Source organism: Microcaecilia unicolor, chromosome 2 (genome assembly GCF_901765095.1).
Source record: "Microcaecilia unicolor chromosome 2, aMicUni1.1, whole genome shotgun sequence".
Lineage (NCBI taxonomy): Eukaryota > Metazoa > Chordata > Amphibia > Gymnophiona > Siphonopidae > Microcaecilia > Microcaecilia unicolor.
Window position 1 is genome coordinate 420,137,707 of NC_044032.1, and position 15,350 is coordinate 420,153,056.

At 44.5% G+C, this 15,350-nt stretch overlaps 1 protein-coding gene across 1 annotated transcript in view; it reads right to left on the reverse strand.

Moving 5' to 3' along the window:
- EIF4E (eukaryotic translation initiation factor 4E) overlaps window positions 1-15,350 on the reverse strand; it is a 204,574-nt gene that overhangs the window by 152,540 nt on the left and 36,684 nt on the right. Inside the window, exon 3 of the mRNA XM_030190718.1 lies at window positions 4,495-4,590. Within this exon, the coding sequence (XP_030046578.1) occupies window positions 4,495-4,590 (96 nt within the window). The remainder of the gene's footprint in view (window positions 1-4,494; window positions 4,591-15,350) is intronic.

Here is a 15,350-nt window from a genome sequence, read left to right on the forward strand (position 1 = left end):
CCACGTTTTAAACTCAACCTTTGCAGCTGCTCCTGTTTGGCATATATACATCTCTCTCGCTCTATCTATATCTTGGTAGTAATGGAGAAGAGACAGTCCACAGCACAGAACAGACAAGCAGCCAAGGGCCTCCAAAAATGGATCAAAAGCAAACCTTTAAAGAAGGGCCCGACACAGCCTGTTTTGGTGTATTGCCTTGTGTCAGGGATCACCTTTTATTGCATTTTACCAAAGACATACAGGCTGATCCCTGAAACAGGCGATACAACAAAACACAGCCCACCTCGGATCCTTAACACAGCCCATATCAGATCCTTCGTTAAAGGTTTGATTTTGATCTGTTTTTGGAGGCCCCTGGGGCTTTTTTCTTTTTTTTGGCTTTTTTTTTTTTTATAACCAATGTTATTTCACGATAGTTACCTTTTCAAAAACTAAAATGCCAACACAGATTTCTTTAGTGTCTTCACTCATTACCTCTAATTTCATGTTACGATCGTTACTACCGAGCAGCCCTACTGCCATTACCTTTTGAATCAAGTCCTATATGCCACTAAAACCAAGATCTGAAATAGCCCCCTCCCTTTTTTCTGTTTGAACGAGCTGCTCAATAAAGCAGTTATTTCATCTAGGAACTTTACCTCCCTAGCACTTCCTAATGACATTTACCAGTTAATACTGGGGTAATTGATAGTTTTACCTTTTCCTGTTCATTCTCATTTTGTCTATGTCTTAACTTATAATTTTCTTTCCTTTAGTCACAGCAAATGAATCCAGGAACTGGTGGGTTGTATCTGCCTACCAGCAGGTGGAAATAGAGAACACTGAAGAGAAAGCAGTGACCCTGGACGGCCAGCTCCTTGTCACTTCAGTACAGGTCGCATCCCCAAAGCAGAGGACAAGGAGAAAAGATACAAACAAAAACACCCTCCTCACAGCAATGAGCCAACAGCCAAATACACATGAAACTTGACAGGAAACACGATTCATGAGAACCAAATGAGTCTTAACTGAAAAGAATAATCCACTGTCTTCTGACTTTCGACTTTTTCTCTTAGCTTTTTAATAGTCTGGTAAAGCTCAGAAATCAAGGCACATCAGCAAAAAAGGGTAGGGATCCTGGATTCATCTGCTGTGACTAAAGAAAAGAAAATGATCAGGAAAGATAATTTTACCTTCCTTAGCATCAGAAGCAGATGAATCCAGGAACTGGTGGGATGTATCAAAGCAGTCCCCTAAACAGGGTGGGAAGCTGCCGCTCCTCGAGAGAGAACCACCATCCTAAAATGAGCATCCACCTTCACCACTACATCAAACCTGTTTAACAAAGGAATGTCGAGATGCCCAAGTAGTTGCTTGAGAAATGTCATCCCACGAAAGCATGCCCGTTTCCGCCCAGGAAGTAGCCTGCGATCGAGTTGAATGAGCTCGCAAAGCATCCAGAACAGAACCCATCACCAGGTAAGCCGAAAAAATGGTCACCTTAAGCCACCGAGCGATCGTCGCCTTGGACGCTGCATAACAGTACATAAGTATTGCCATACTGGGAAACATCAAAGGTCCATCGAGCCCAGCATCCTGTTTCCAACAGCAGCCAATCCAGGTCACAATTACCTGGCAAGATCCCAAATAGTACAAAATATTTTATGCTGCTTATCCCAGAAGTAGTGGAGTTTCCCCAAGTCCATTTTAATAATGGTCTATGGACTTTTTCTTTAAGAAACCGTCCAAACCTTTTTAAAACCCCGCTAGGCCAACCGCCTTTACCACATCCTCTGGCAATGAATTCCAGAGTTTAATTACACATTGAGTGAAGAAAAAATTTTTCAGACTCGTTTTAAGTTTACTACTTTGTAGCTTTATTGAATGCCCCCTAGTCCTAGTATTTTTGAAGACGCTTCACGTCTACCCTTTCCACTCCACTCAATTTATAGACCTGTATCATATCTCCCCCTCAGCCGTCTTTTCTTCAGGCTGAAGAGCCCTAGCCACTTTAGCCTTTCCTCTCATAGGGAAGTCGTCCCATCCCCTTTATCATTTTCGTTGCCCTTCTCTGCACCTTTTCTAATTCCACTATATCTTTTTTGAGATGCGGCGACCAGAATTGAATACAATATTCGAGATGCAATTGCACCATGGAGCGATATAAAGGCATTATAAAGTCCTCATTTTTGTTTTCCATTCCTTTACTAATACCTAACGTTCTATTTGGTTTCTTAGCCGCAGCAGCACACTGAGCAGGTTTCAACGTATCATCAACAATGACACCTAGATCCCTTTCTTTGTCGGTGACTCCAAATGTGGTACCTTGCTCTACGTAGCTATAATTCAGGTTCCTCTTTTCCACATGCATCACTTTGCACTTGCTCACATTAAACGTCGTCTACCATTTAGATGCCCAGTCTCGTAAGGTCCTCTTGTAATTTTTCCACAATCCTCTTGCAATTTAACAACTTTGAATAACTTGTGTTGTCAGTAAATTTAATTACCTCACTAGTTACTCCCATCTCTAGGTCATTTATAAATATGTTAAAAAACAGCGGTCCCAGCACAGAACCCTGGGGGAACCCCACTAGCTACCCTTCTCCATTGAGAATATTGACCATTTAACCCTACTCTCTGTTTTCTATCTTTTAATCAGTTTTGAATCCACAATAGGACACTACCTCCTATCCCATGACTCTCCAATTTCCTCTGGAGTCTTTCATGAGGTGCTCTGTCAAATGCCTTTTGAAAATCCAGATATACAATAATCAACCAGCTCACCTTTACCACATGTTTGTTCACCCCCTTCAAAGAAGTGTAATAGGTTGGTGAGGCAAGATTTTCCTTCACTAAATCCATGTTAGTTTCGTTAATCCATGCTTTTGAATATGCTCTGTACTTTTTTTCCCTTTATAATAGTCTCTACCATTTTGCCCGGCACCAACGTCAGGCTGACTGGTTTATAATTTCCCAGATCTCCTCTGGAACCTTTTTTTTTTTTTTTTAAACAAATCGGCGTTACATTGGCCACCCTTCAATCTTCTGGTACAACACTCAATTTTAAAGATAAATTACATATTACTAACAATAGTTCCGCCAGTTCATTTTTCAATTCTATCAGTACTCTGGTATGGATACCATCTGGTCCAAGAGATGTTAGTCTTCAATTTGTCAAATTGCCCCATTATATCCTCCAGGTTTACAGAGATTTCATTCAGTTTTTCCAACCTGTCAGCTTTGAATTCCATTTCTGGAACCTGCACTTCTCCTAAATCTTCCTCGGTGAAGACTGAAGCAAAGAACTCATTTAATCTCTCTGCTATGGCTTTGTCTTCCCTGATTGTCCCTTTTACGCCCTCTATCTAGTGGCCCAACCGATTCTTAGTCGAAGCAAGATCAAACGGCTTAATTATTTAAAAAAAAAAAAAAAAAATGTAAAGACCTGGTCGGGAACTCAGGCCTAAGCAAGATGAGCCACAGAAAACAAAAAGAACATGCTGAAAACTAAAAACTAGGGATGCATTTCTGAAGTAGACTTTGAAAACTAAGGCTGTTTTAGATTCATTAATTTGTAATTTTTCAGTTTGTATTTTGTATCATCTTTTTCATTATTTATTCTTTAATTTTTTAGGGCTTCATTTCAATTAAAATTTATGATCACAATTAATCATGCAATTGATCGCACAACCAACAGTATATTATTTTTGTTCCCACTGAAGCTCAATTGCCTAGAATCATCTCAATGACTGCAGTGGGAACAAAATAAACCAACATACCTTTAATTGCACAATTAAAATTTTAATCAAAATGCAGCCCTACTAAAAACAAAGGGAGAGAAAAAAAGAAAAATAAAGGGAAAATCCCACACTACTCACTAGCAACACCAAAAGGCAAGGGAGGCCACACCAGAAAATAAAGAGCACTGAAAGCAACACAAACAATGTCAGCCACTCGGGGGGGGAGAGAGAAGACTGCTGGTCCCGTGTGAGTGAGATGGGCAGGAAGGCGAAGGCACCTACACAATAAGTTGACGACAATATTTCTTCTAGAATGCTGGGTAGCATCTGTGCCGAACTCTGTCAGAGGATGTTACCCACATGTGAACAAGTCCTGCATCTCCTCAAAGAATGTAATTATGCTATGTATATAACCATTTTTCTTCTTTGTGACATTTAAACATGATAAAAAATTTATATTCAAAACAAGCAGTGAACTATACAAATCGGTGTGTACACATAGAATGCAGTACTCCAGAAGATTAATGCTCAAGACTATTTTAAAGTTTCATATTTTTAAACATTTCCCAGGTCAAGAAAAAATTACCATTTCAGAGTAGGCACACCAGTTTTTGTTCAAGAATTATTTAACTAAAAACAGTTTTCTACTTTTAAAACCGCATTATTTAGAACTGGTTCAATTCAACAACCACTCGTAAAATGTTAGTTTAGAAGTTTCAAGAGCAGAAGTTTGTAAAGAACCACCCCCCTTAAAAAGAAATGCAAATTTACTTACGCCCAAAAGTCTTCAACAGTATCAAACTTCGATATCAGACGAAGATTTGCTTGCCAAGTTTTGCTCTTATCATTTTTAAAAAACCAGAGTGCCCATCTATTAAAAAAATAAACCACAATGTCAAACAAATGATTGCACAAAGTACCAATTTACATCTTTTCATTTTTCTCTAATAGAGTTCTTTCATTTTCTAAATTTACTTGAGTACGATTACAAAACGTTAGGAACGAATACAGAACTGACCCAGCTCTGCTTTCAATATTGTCAAGGAACTAACTACAGTAAAAACAAGAGGCACATCCCAATGAATTAGTATTTAACACCAACACAATTATGGCCCTCTGTGTTACCTTAAAAGCAGATAAAATGAAAAAAAAAATGGAATCTCTATCAGTTAACATTAATAAAAAGGGACTGTGGTAACATACAGATCAGTACTTTCTTGGCAATTATGTTTAGCATAACTAAGCAATCTAACTTCAAGAGACAGTACTAGTGATTTCTGCGCCAAGCACAAACTTCTGAATTCAAGTCAATGAACACTGATGTGTACACATTTAAGAAAAAGTTCAATTGTGTTTTGTAACCCAAGATTAAGGCTTTACCTTATATAGGAATAACTGTTACTGTACCTGCTGTGAACATCAGGAAATATGCTTATGCTGTTTTTCCTCTGCCCACAGCTGGCCCAAATCAAAGCTTTGCACTCTACCCACAACCTGTGCTGCATCTATAAACCAATCTCCTTCCTCTGAAGCTCTGCTCCACTGCCAGCCCAAATCAGAGGTGAACTTGAATGGCTTTAATATTTAATTAAGAAAGCAAGACCACAAACAATTTTTTTTTTTTTTGCTAAAGTTTGCAGTATGTCTCTCCCCTTCTCTCCTGTTGCAAGTACAGCACCACCAACCCCTCCCCCCAACAGTCCATCCATCAAATCTGACTTTTGACAGCAGAAACAGTGATAAAATGCTGCCTGGACTAACCTGGAACCTTTTCTCTGCGGCAGCCCACCCCTTTGACATAACTTCCTGTTTATGCACGAGTGGTATGTAGTAGAAGAAAGGCTCCAGATCAGTCCAGACAAGGTGTTACCACCACTGTCGCAAAGAAGTTTGATGAACATGTGAGGGAGGGGGAGGAGGGTAAGGGGGAGAGAGGTGCTGACTTATTCCGGGGGGTGGGGGGGAGGAGGACAGGAGATAAGTCAGACTATGGGTGAGAGAACTAAGGAAACCTGTCAGAGTATTGGGGGTGGGGAGAGTGAATAAGATGCTGGACTGCAGCAGATTGGGAGGGGGGGGGGGGGAGAGAAGCAACCACAAAAACCCTGCTACTGTGCTCCTTCCCGGGTTGTGTAGGCACTAAACTGCACTTAGCAGGCTTTCACTTCGGGTGCATAGTTTGCCACCTACACAACCCAGAATGAAAAGGGCATAGGGGTTTGTGTAGCCCCCATCTCCTGCAGCTACTCTCCCCTCTTGAGCCACTGCCCTGCTGAACATTGAAGCTGCATTTTTTAAGGGGTGGGGGTGGGATAGGACTCGACGTCCCAAGACGGAGGAAGGCTCGGAGCCAGGCCCGCCACCCAGAGACGGAGCAAGGCTCGCAGTCCAGAGAGGGAGCAAGACCCGTCATCCAGAAACGGAACAAGACTCATTGCCCAGAGACATAGCAATGCTCAACGCTCCAAGGACCAACAAGGCTTGACGTCCTGGCATGGCGCAAAGCTCGACATTCAGAAACGGAGCAAGGCTCAACAATGCCCGACGTCCAGAGACAGGGCAAAGTCCGATAGAGCTCAACATCCAGGAATGGAGCACAGCTCAACAACGCTCGACAGCCAGCACCAAGCAAGGCCCAAGCAGGCTCGACGCCTAGAGCCAGAGCAAGGCTCAACCAGGCTCAATGTCTAGAGACTGAAGAAAACTGAACCAGGCTCGACAAGGTACTCCGCACCAAGACAGCACAAACCGGCTCACTGTGCACAGATGGAGCCTCCCAGAGACAGAGCAGAGCACTACAAAGCAGATCGTCCTGGGTTCCCAAGTCATTGCACCATGCCGGAGCAAGGCCCAACGAGCAGAGGCAGAGCACGTCCCCAGCTGCAGAGACAGCACAAGTCCCTACTTTCACAGACGTAGGAAGAGACGATGCCCCTAGCCTGGAGCAGGTTAGACACCCTGAGACACAGCAAGGCTAAAGGACCAGAGCCTGAGCCAACATCCAGAAACAAAAAGGGAAGCTGAGTATCAGCAAACGGAGAGTGATCTCAGGCTCATAGACAGGGCAAGGCCCCAAGAGCCGGAGATGGGGCAAGGCTCAACCAGTAGAGATGGAATAGACTCCATACAAGGTAAAAGACAGCGTCCAGACCGGCGCAGATAGATCAGGGCTCGACGTACGGAGATGGAGCAGCGCTCGACAACAGAGAGGGATGAAACTCAATGGACAGAGTTGGAGCAAGGCTCAACACCAGAGGTAGAGCAGGGCTGGATGCACAGAGGCGGAGCAAAGCTTGACGCAGCAAAACGGAGCAAGTGTCGATGTACAGAGACACAGCAAGACTCGGCGTACAGGGGCGGAGCAAAATCCTATTCCCTGAGATGGAGCAGTCCCTAAAGGTTCTAGATGAAGCCATACTGCCAGCTGTAAAGGAAGGATTGCCAAGGCAATAGGAAGGAAGACTGCCGGAGACCAGGGTAGAACGAGGTCCCCATCACCAGACAGAAAAAGAGGAAATGCTAAGAGACATAGCCAAAACCACATCCTATGCCAGGCAGAGGCAGCCCAATGCCCACTGAAAGGGGAACCTGCCCTGAACTGCAGTCAGAGAAACATGGCCGCTGAGAAAACGAAACAAAGAGACCCCATGTCCAAAAATGTCACTTGCAAGAGGGAGCGATGACTAGCCCAGTTCCCTAGGAGAAACAGGAGAAAATTAAAAAGGATGGGTTCAACCGGATCCGCAAAGGGGAGCCTGCTCCCAAACCTCGGACAAGCAACAAAGCTGGCCAGGAAAAGAAAGGCCATCTCACGTACAGAAAAGAAGACATCAGTGGCATGGAAGGGAAAGGGACCCCATCCTCCAGCGTAGGAGCCACATGAAGTACGTGACTTGCGCTCCGCCCAAAGAACCAGCCACACAAGGACCAGCAGGAGCATCACCTCAAACAGAATGAGGCACCCTGAAACGCCTCCAAGCTATCTCGAAACAACCGACCACAGTGTTGTCTAGCTGGAAGACAGCCCAGCTGAGGTGGCAAGATGAAACTCGCTGAAGGTACCGAACTCATAGCCTACCCTGTGTGCCCACAGAAATCCTAGCCAAGCTGAAAAGCAGGCATGTGCTGTCAAAGGAGAAGGCTGCCCAAGCCAGAGTACAAAACCCCTGGGCAGGAGAACCAGAGAAAGGAATCAGCATCAGCCCCACCAAAAGTCACGCCTAGGTAGACTAGCCAGAGGGGATGGTGAATCCCAGAAGGTGGTAGGAGAGAGAAAGGTCCACCAACAAGAATGGTGAAAAAGATGGCTCTGATAAGATTCTAGGGAATTAAGAGCCCCAGGAAGCCCTTGTGGTAGCCACTAGAATCCCTCCAGTAAGCCCACCCAGTACCACCCCCAGGTTCTGCAGGGACCCCAAGGAGCCAGGGCCAGGAGCTTCTAAGAAGGCAAGGCCACTGAGGGCTGACAAGGAAAACACAAAGCAGGTCAAGCTGCACAGGACATGTCCATCCACCTGCTGAGATAGAGAGAATACTGAGGTAAGATGGATGCACAGGTCCACAAATAGCAAACCTCTGAAGTTCTCTCTCTGGTAGGCAGACATAACCCACTCATCTCTGGATCAATCTGTGGAACGCAATGGAATACACATTCACAGTGCTAAAGATTAGACTGGATTAGAACTACATGACCCAACATTTGTCAGCTGGTCTTTGTACACAGTACCCAACACTGCACCTACGAATGAAAATTTTTTTGTACAGTGCAAAGTTGATATCTTGAAGCTAACAATGAAGCCTAGACCCTGAAGTGAACTATTTTGGATCCAGAGAATTCAAGCTTTGTCCCTGAGGAAACTGCCAGAAGCCAAATCACATAGGTATGGAAATACTAGTGTTGTGTTGATGCACAGTCTTCATCAGGTGTCTCGTGTTGGTGAGGGTTGATAAGGCTAAAAAGAAGGAACCTAAGGTATTTTCTGCAATATGAAAGGACCGAACGTGCAAGCATCTGAGATTGTGTACGTAGCCAAAATCCCTTCTTCAAACAGGGAAGAATGGAGGAATATTGCAGATTCTGAATTTCTACTTGGAGGGAAAGATTTCTGATCCCCGAGATCTACTGTAATAAAGGGCACAAGCCCCATCTTGAAGATGAAGTACCCAGAATAGAAGCCTTGATTCTCTTCCTTTGGTGGAACTGGCTCTGTTACTGAACTGTAGAAGAAGAGTCTTCCTAAAACAGACATGTATGAAACTGAGGCAGGCAGGTCCAAAGTAAAAGGTTGATTGAGTGGCAAAGTAAAGCACCTATTATACTGAGGACCCAATAATTTGTGGTGATCTGCTCCATTTGTGAAGAAAGAGGTGTACTCAACACCCCCACAGGTTGGGAAGGCAGTATGTTTAGAAGAGGTACTGGCTGCAAAAAATAGAAGACAGTCAAAAAGTAGATGGCAGTTTTGCCTGGGCAGCTGAGGTCTACTTTGCCTGACTTCTCTTGCTGAAAACCCACCTTTTCACTGCTGCTTTTAGCTCCTAGCCACAATTGCCCTCCCCTTGTCCCTTCCTCCCATTACTTCCCTCTCCCGTAACTGTCTTGTCTGTATTACTTTAGATTGTAAGCTCTATTGAGCAGGGACGGTCTCTCTGTGTCAGGTGTTCAGCGCTGCGTGCGTCTGATAGCGCTATACAAATGCTAATAATAATAAAGCAGGTTGCTGAATTTAAAGCTGTCTTGGGAAGAGAAAAAAAGAAATCTTATGATGGTGGTAGCTTCTTCAGTACTCGGATATGCTCACTTGGCATCAACAGAGAAGGCTGAAATCCTCAATAAAGAGCTCTCCATGAAAGAAGACTATCAAGCTAAATGCAGTTATGGAGAACTGAGAGAAATCAGGGAGCAATGGTCTAGGTGAGGAAGACTAAAGTAAAGATGAAAGTGATCTTAAGGAGCTCCCAGTGGTTCATTCTTGATGATATCCTACAAGAGGGGAAGAGGTAATTTTTTTTTTTAATAGAGGAATGAAAATTTACAAAACAGACAATTCTTAATAGATGTGAACTTCTAAAGCTTCCGAATAGTATCTGAGAAGAATGCTCAGAGTCCACTGAAATTTAGCCCTTGCAAATTAAGAGTGAACTTGAGATTGGGAAGATTCATTTCCCATCTTTGTCCTAAGCAATTATGATGGAATTTCATTTCTCCTCAGTCATAAGGAATCAAGCCCAGTGAAATAATAAGACTATTCCTCTACTACAGAGGCAGTACACAACTTTGCTAAAAGATCTAAGCGGAACAGGGGGCGCTAAAATACCACTGCCTGCTATAGCAAGACCAGGCTGCAACTGTGCTGCTCCATAAGCAGCAAAATATGTTTACTAGGGAGAAATGACCTCTTCCCGTACCCGCCCCCTTGTTTTAAAGCTGATACTAGGATAGGTTCCTTAGAACTCAGTTTCTACTGGCTTATAAACACCTTTGTACGGAAATAAGTTTGAACATCTTGCCAACTCCTGGCTGTGGTACCAAAATTTGGCCCTCAGACCACCAGTTATGCAGCCAAAAGACAACTTTATATGATCACTACATAAATCCCCAAACAGAATCCTTATCTGAAGATTTAAGGCACTGCAATAAGAACTCTGGAAGAAAACGCCCTCACTGCTTTTCTGAAAGCAGGCAGCCTGAAGCAGTGGATGAAATGCAAAAAAAATCCAGATACGATGGATATTGTAATATCTCATCTTGTGGTAGGCGTGTTAGTCCACTTTTAAAGATAAATAGAAACAAATCAAACCTTTTTTTAATGGACTAACAATACATCTTTTGATTAGCTTTTGAAGGTAATCCTTCTTCAGATTGAAAATAAGAAAACGAGGACAAATATCAGAATATATAAGTGAAACACAAAGGTACAAAAGAATTCTCGCAGGAAGAGGGAGGGGTAGGTTAGGTAAAAACAGGAACAGCTGGGTGGATGAGAGTCAGGGGGATAGATGGTAGATATGAGGGTGACAATGCAGTACAATTTTATGGTTTATAATGGGCTAGCAAACTCGGTTTTGTTGAGTCCTGTCTGGTGGGTGTCAAAATATTTCATCATTTTGACTTCAAAGGTCTTACATTCCTGGATTGTCGTCTTAAAATTTCCTTTTAGTATTCTTACCGTAAGATCACTGATGCAGTGTTCTGGTTTTGTGAAAAGCTGTCCCACCGAGGAGCCATCCTGGTTTACACTGGAATGTTAATATTTATCTATGCAAATTATTGTGACCAAACTACTGTCACCCAATCCCAATAGTGAGCATCTTGATCAACAGACTGAAATCTGGTGCTATTAACCCAGAGCTTTAAGAATGCTAAATCAAGGTCACCATGTTAAATTGCACCACACCAGAACTTCACGGGTAGACCAGACTTGTAGCTCTAGGAGTGTAGCTAGTAGCAATGAGCTTCAGGCTAATCTTAAAAATAAAGACTACCATTGACTGATGCTCCATATCGCACAGAAGTAATAGAATACTCCCTGAAGTCACAGGAAACAGTGAGTTGTAGACAAGACTCACAACTAAAAAGTGTAGGCCTTAATTAGCAGCTAGCCTGCCTTAGTAGAGAAGCACTTTTCTCTCTTGGCATCAAGTTCTGGCTCAGAACAACCAGATTACCCATATGAATACACTCCAAATCCTTGTCAAGAATTAGAAAGCAACCAATCAAAACTTAGAGAATGTCCAGGGAGAAGCTACCCAAAGATAAAGAAACGCATCAGACAAAAAAAAAAAAAAAAAAGGGCCGCTCTAAGAGTATATTCCAACTTTCCACGTGATCGTGGAAGCCATTTCACTGCTCCTCAATCTAAAAGTAACAGTAGCATAGTATTACATTATATTTGAGCTTATATCCCGCTAACACCTTTTCAGTTCTATGGGGTTTTTATTTATTTTTGTTACATTTGTACCCCGCGCTTTCCCACTCATGGCAGGCTCAATGTGGCTTACATATTGTATACAGGTACTTATTTGTATCTGGGGCAATGGAGGGTTAAGTGACTTGCCCAGAGTCACAAGGAGCTGCCTGTGCCTGAAGTGGGAATCAAACTCAGTTCCTCAGTTCCCCAGGACCAAAGTCCACCACTCTAAACACTAGGCCACTCCTCCACTCCACTCCTCAGAACATTCCTCTGAGAATTACAATTGTTGTTTGGAGACAGAGATCTAATTACAGTACACATTTCTTAAATAAGGTTTTCAGTCTTTTTTTCAGAACATGAGATAGGATTGTGTAGGGGAATACATTCCAGCAATGTCTGTCCAGAATCTGGCACCTTGAATGGCAAGGGATTTGTCAAATAGTGCTAGTCTTTTCTTGCCCTTAGAGGAGAGAAAAGTGAAGAGACTGGCGATTTTTGTCTTCTTGTTCTGGTTGAGGTTGCAAAGCAGAAATGAGCTAGTAGATAGATTTGGGGGGTGGGGGAAATCAGTCCCAGTGTTTTAAAGAGGAAATAGGTCAGCTGTACGAAGGGGAAACCCTGTGAAATCAGTGGCCAATAAGAAGTGAAAGGATTATGAGAACTAATGGTTAAAGATTTTTCATGATATGATAATGTGTATGTAAATTTTTTTTTCCCTTTGTGTGAATTTATGTTAATTGCATAAATGTAAATTGAATAATAATAAATTAATTAAAAAAAAAAAAAGTGAAAGGTAGTGGTTGTTGGTGATTCTCTGAGGGGTACTAGGGCGATCATCTGCGACCAGACATGACATTCAGGGAGGCATGCTGTATACCTGGTGCCAAGGTTCGAGATGTAGCAGAAAGATTGCCTAGACTCATCAAGCCTACTGACCACTATCCTATGCTGTTGATCCATGTTGGCACAAATGACACTGAACCTATCAAACATAACTTCATGGCTCTGGGTCAGAGGGTGAAGCACCTAGATGTGCAGGTGGTGTTCTCATCGATCCTTCCTGTTAAAGGTAAAGGCCAAATAAGGGAAGTTCGCATCCTGGAGCTAAACGTGTGGCTGCATGGATGGAGCCAAGGATTCATCTACTGTGACTAAAGGAAAGAAAATTATCAGGTTAGTCTTAATTTTTCCTTTCTTGTCATCACCAGCAGACGAATCCAGGAACTGATGGGATGTACCAAAACACTCCCTAACTCGGGTGGGAACATGCAGCTCTGTGAGAAAGAACCTGTACTCCAAACCACGCATCCTGTTGCACAGCAACATTAAGCCGATAATGCCGGACAAAGGAAAGCTGAGAAGCCCAGGTAGCCACACGACAAATCTCCTGAAGACAAAAGACACCCATTTCAGCCCACGAAGCAGACATCGCCGGCGTAGAATGCGTCTTAAATGCCTCTGGAGGAGACCTACTGGTCAAGAGGTAAGCAGAAAAGATGACCTCCTTAATCCAGCGAGCTACGGTGGCTTTAGACACTGGACAACCGCGCCTCGGTCTGGCCAACAGAATGAACAGGTGATCAGAGGACCTGAAATCATTAGACATCTGCAAGTACTGAAAAAGAGCCCTGCGGACATCCAAAAGACTCAATTGTGCAAAAGAATCCGGAAAGTCTTCCTTATGAAAAGGAAGTAGAAAAATTGGCTGATTGATATGAAAGGCTGAAACAACCTTGGGCAAGAAAGAAGGCACAGTACAGACTGTAACCCCGGATTCAGAGAACTGCAGAAAAGGATCCCGACAGGAAGGAGCCTGAAGCTCCGACACTCTACACGCGGAAGCCATAGCCACACAAAAAAAAACGTTTTAAAAAGTTAAATCCTTCTCCGAAGCACGCTTGAGAGGCTCGAAAAGAGGTCTCTGAAGCGCTTTCAGCACGACCCCCAGGTTCCAAGATGGACACGACGATCGCAAAGGAGGGCGAAGATGTAAAAACCCCCCCTCAGAAACCAGGCAATATCCGGATGAGCCGCCAGAGACAAGCCGGCCACTTTCCCTTGGAAACAAGCCAACACCGCCACCTGAACCCGAAGGGAATTATAAGCGAGACCCTTCTGTAAGCCGTCCTGAAGAAAATCTAACAACTGCGAGACTGAAGCCAGCATCGGCGAACAGGATCTCGTAGCACACCACGCCTCAAAAGCGCGCCAAACACGCACATAAGCCGCGGAAGTAGACCGCTTGTGAGCCTGCAAAAGAGTAGCAATAACCTTGTTAGAATAGCCCTTTTTTTCTCAACCTAGTCCTCTCAAGAGCCAGGCCATAAGACCAAAGCGGGAGGGATCTTCCATAGCCACAGGACCCTGATGCAATAGGCCAGGCAGAAGAGACAAGCAAAACGGAACTGCCACCAACATTTGCCTGAGATCTGCGTACCACGGATGCCGCGGCCAATCTGGAGCCACCAGAATCACCTTCCAGCTGTGGAGACGAAAGCGAAGAAGCCGGTCTATTAAAGGCCAAGGAGAAAACGCATAAAGGAGATCCGAAGGCCACGGTTGAGCAAGAGCATCCAGGCCTACAGACCGAGGATCTCTCCTTCTGCTGAAAAATCGATGGACCTTGGAGTTTGATCCTGAAGCCATGAGATCTAACTGCGGAGTGCTCCATTTGGCACAAACCTGAAGAAACACTTCCTGTGCTAGCTCCCACTCCGCCGGGTCAACCTGATGCCTGCTGAGGAAATCGGCCTGTACGTTGCCTTGACCGGCAATATGAGCCACCGACAACAAGAACAGGTGGCGCTTGGCCCAGTCGAGAATTTGGGCCGCCTCCGTCGCTAGAGCTCTGCACTTTATGCCCCCCTAACGGTTGAAGTAAGCCACCGCCGTCGTGTTGTCTGAAAGAACCCGCACAGATTGGCACTCCAGAATCCTGCAGAAGGCAAGAAGAGCTAGAAAAACCACTCCGTTCCAAATGATTGATAGACCACGTCGCTTCTGAGGGCGAACACAGACCCTGAGCAAAGTGTCCAAGACAATGAGCCCCCCAACCCGCTAAACTGGCATCCGTAATCACTAACCGCCACAGCGGGAGAGCCAGCGACATCCCCCGACACAACTTGTCGTTGGACAGCCACCAAGTCATGCTGCGCCTGGCCGTAGGGAGCCACAGCAGTCTGCTGTGATACTGCAGAGAGATCGGAGACCACCGAGACAGCAGGGAACGCTGTAGGGGACGCATATGCGCCCTTGCCCAGGAAACTACTTCCAGAGTGGCAGTCATCAACCTCAGAAGTTGCACATAATCCCAAGCCCGAAACATTCGCAAGAGAAGCCGAATCTGGCTCTGAAGCTTGAGACGCCTGCTGTCAGGAAAATAGACAAACCCTAAAGCAGTGTCGAAACGCACCCCCAAATACTCGAGAGACTGCGAGGGGGGTCAGAGGACTCTTGGCAAAATTGACCACCCAGCCCAGAGCCTGCAGAAGAGAAATAACTCTGGCTGTCGCCAGTCAGCTGTCTCCAAATCTGCCCGGATGAGCCAATCGTCGAGATAAAGATGCACTCTGACACCTTCGCTCCGGAGGAAAGCGGCCACCACAACCATGACCCTGGAAAACGTGCGAGGAGCTGTGGCAAGACCATAAGGCGTGAAACTGGAAATACTGGCCTAATACTGCAAATCACAGAAACCGCTGATGCGGAGGCCAAATTG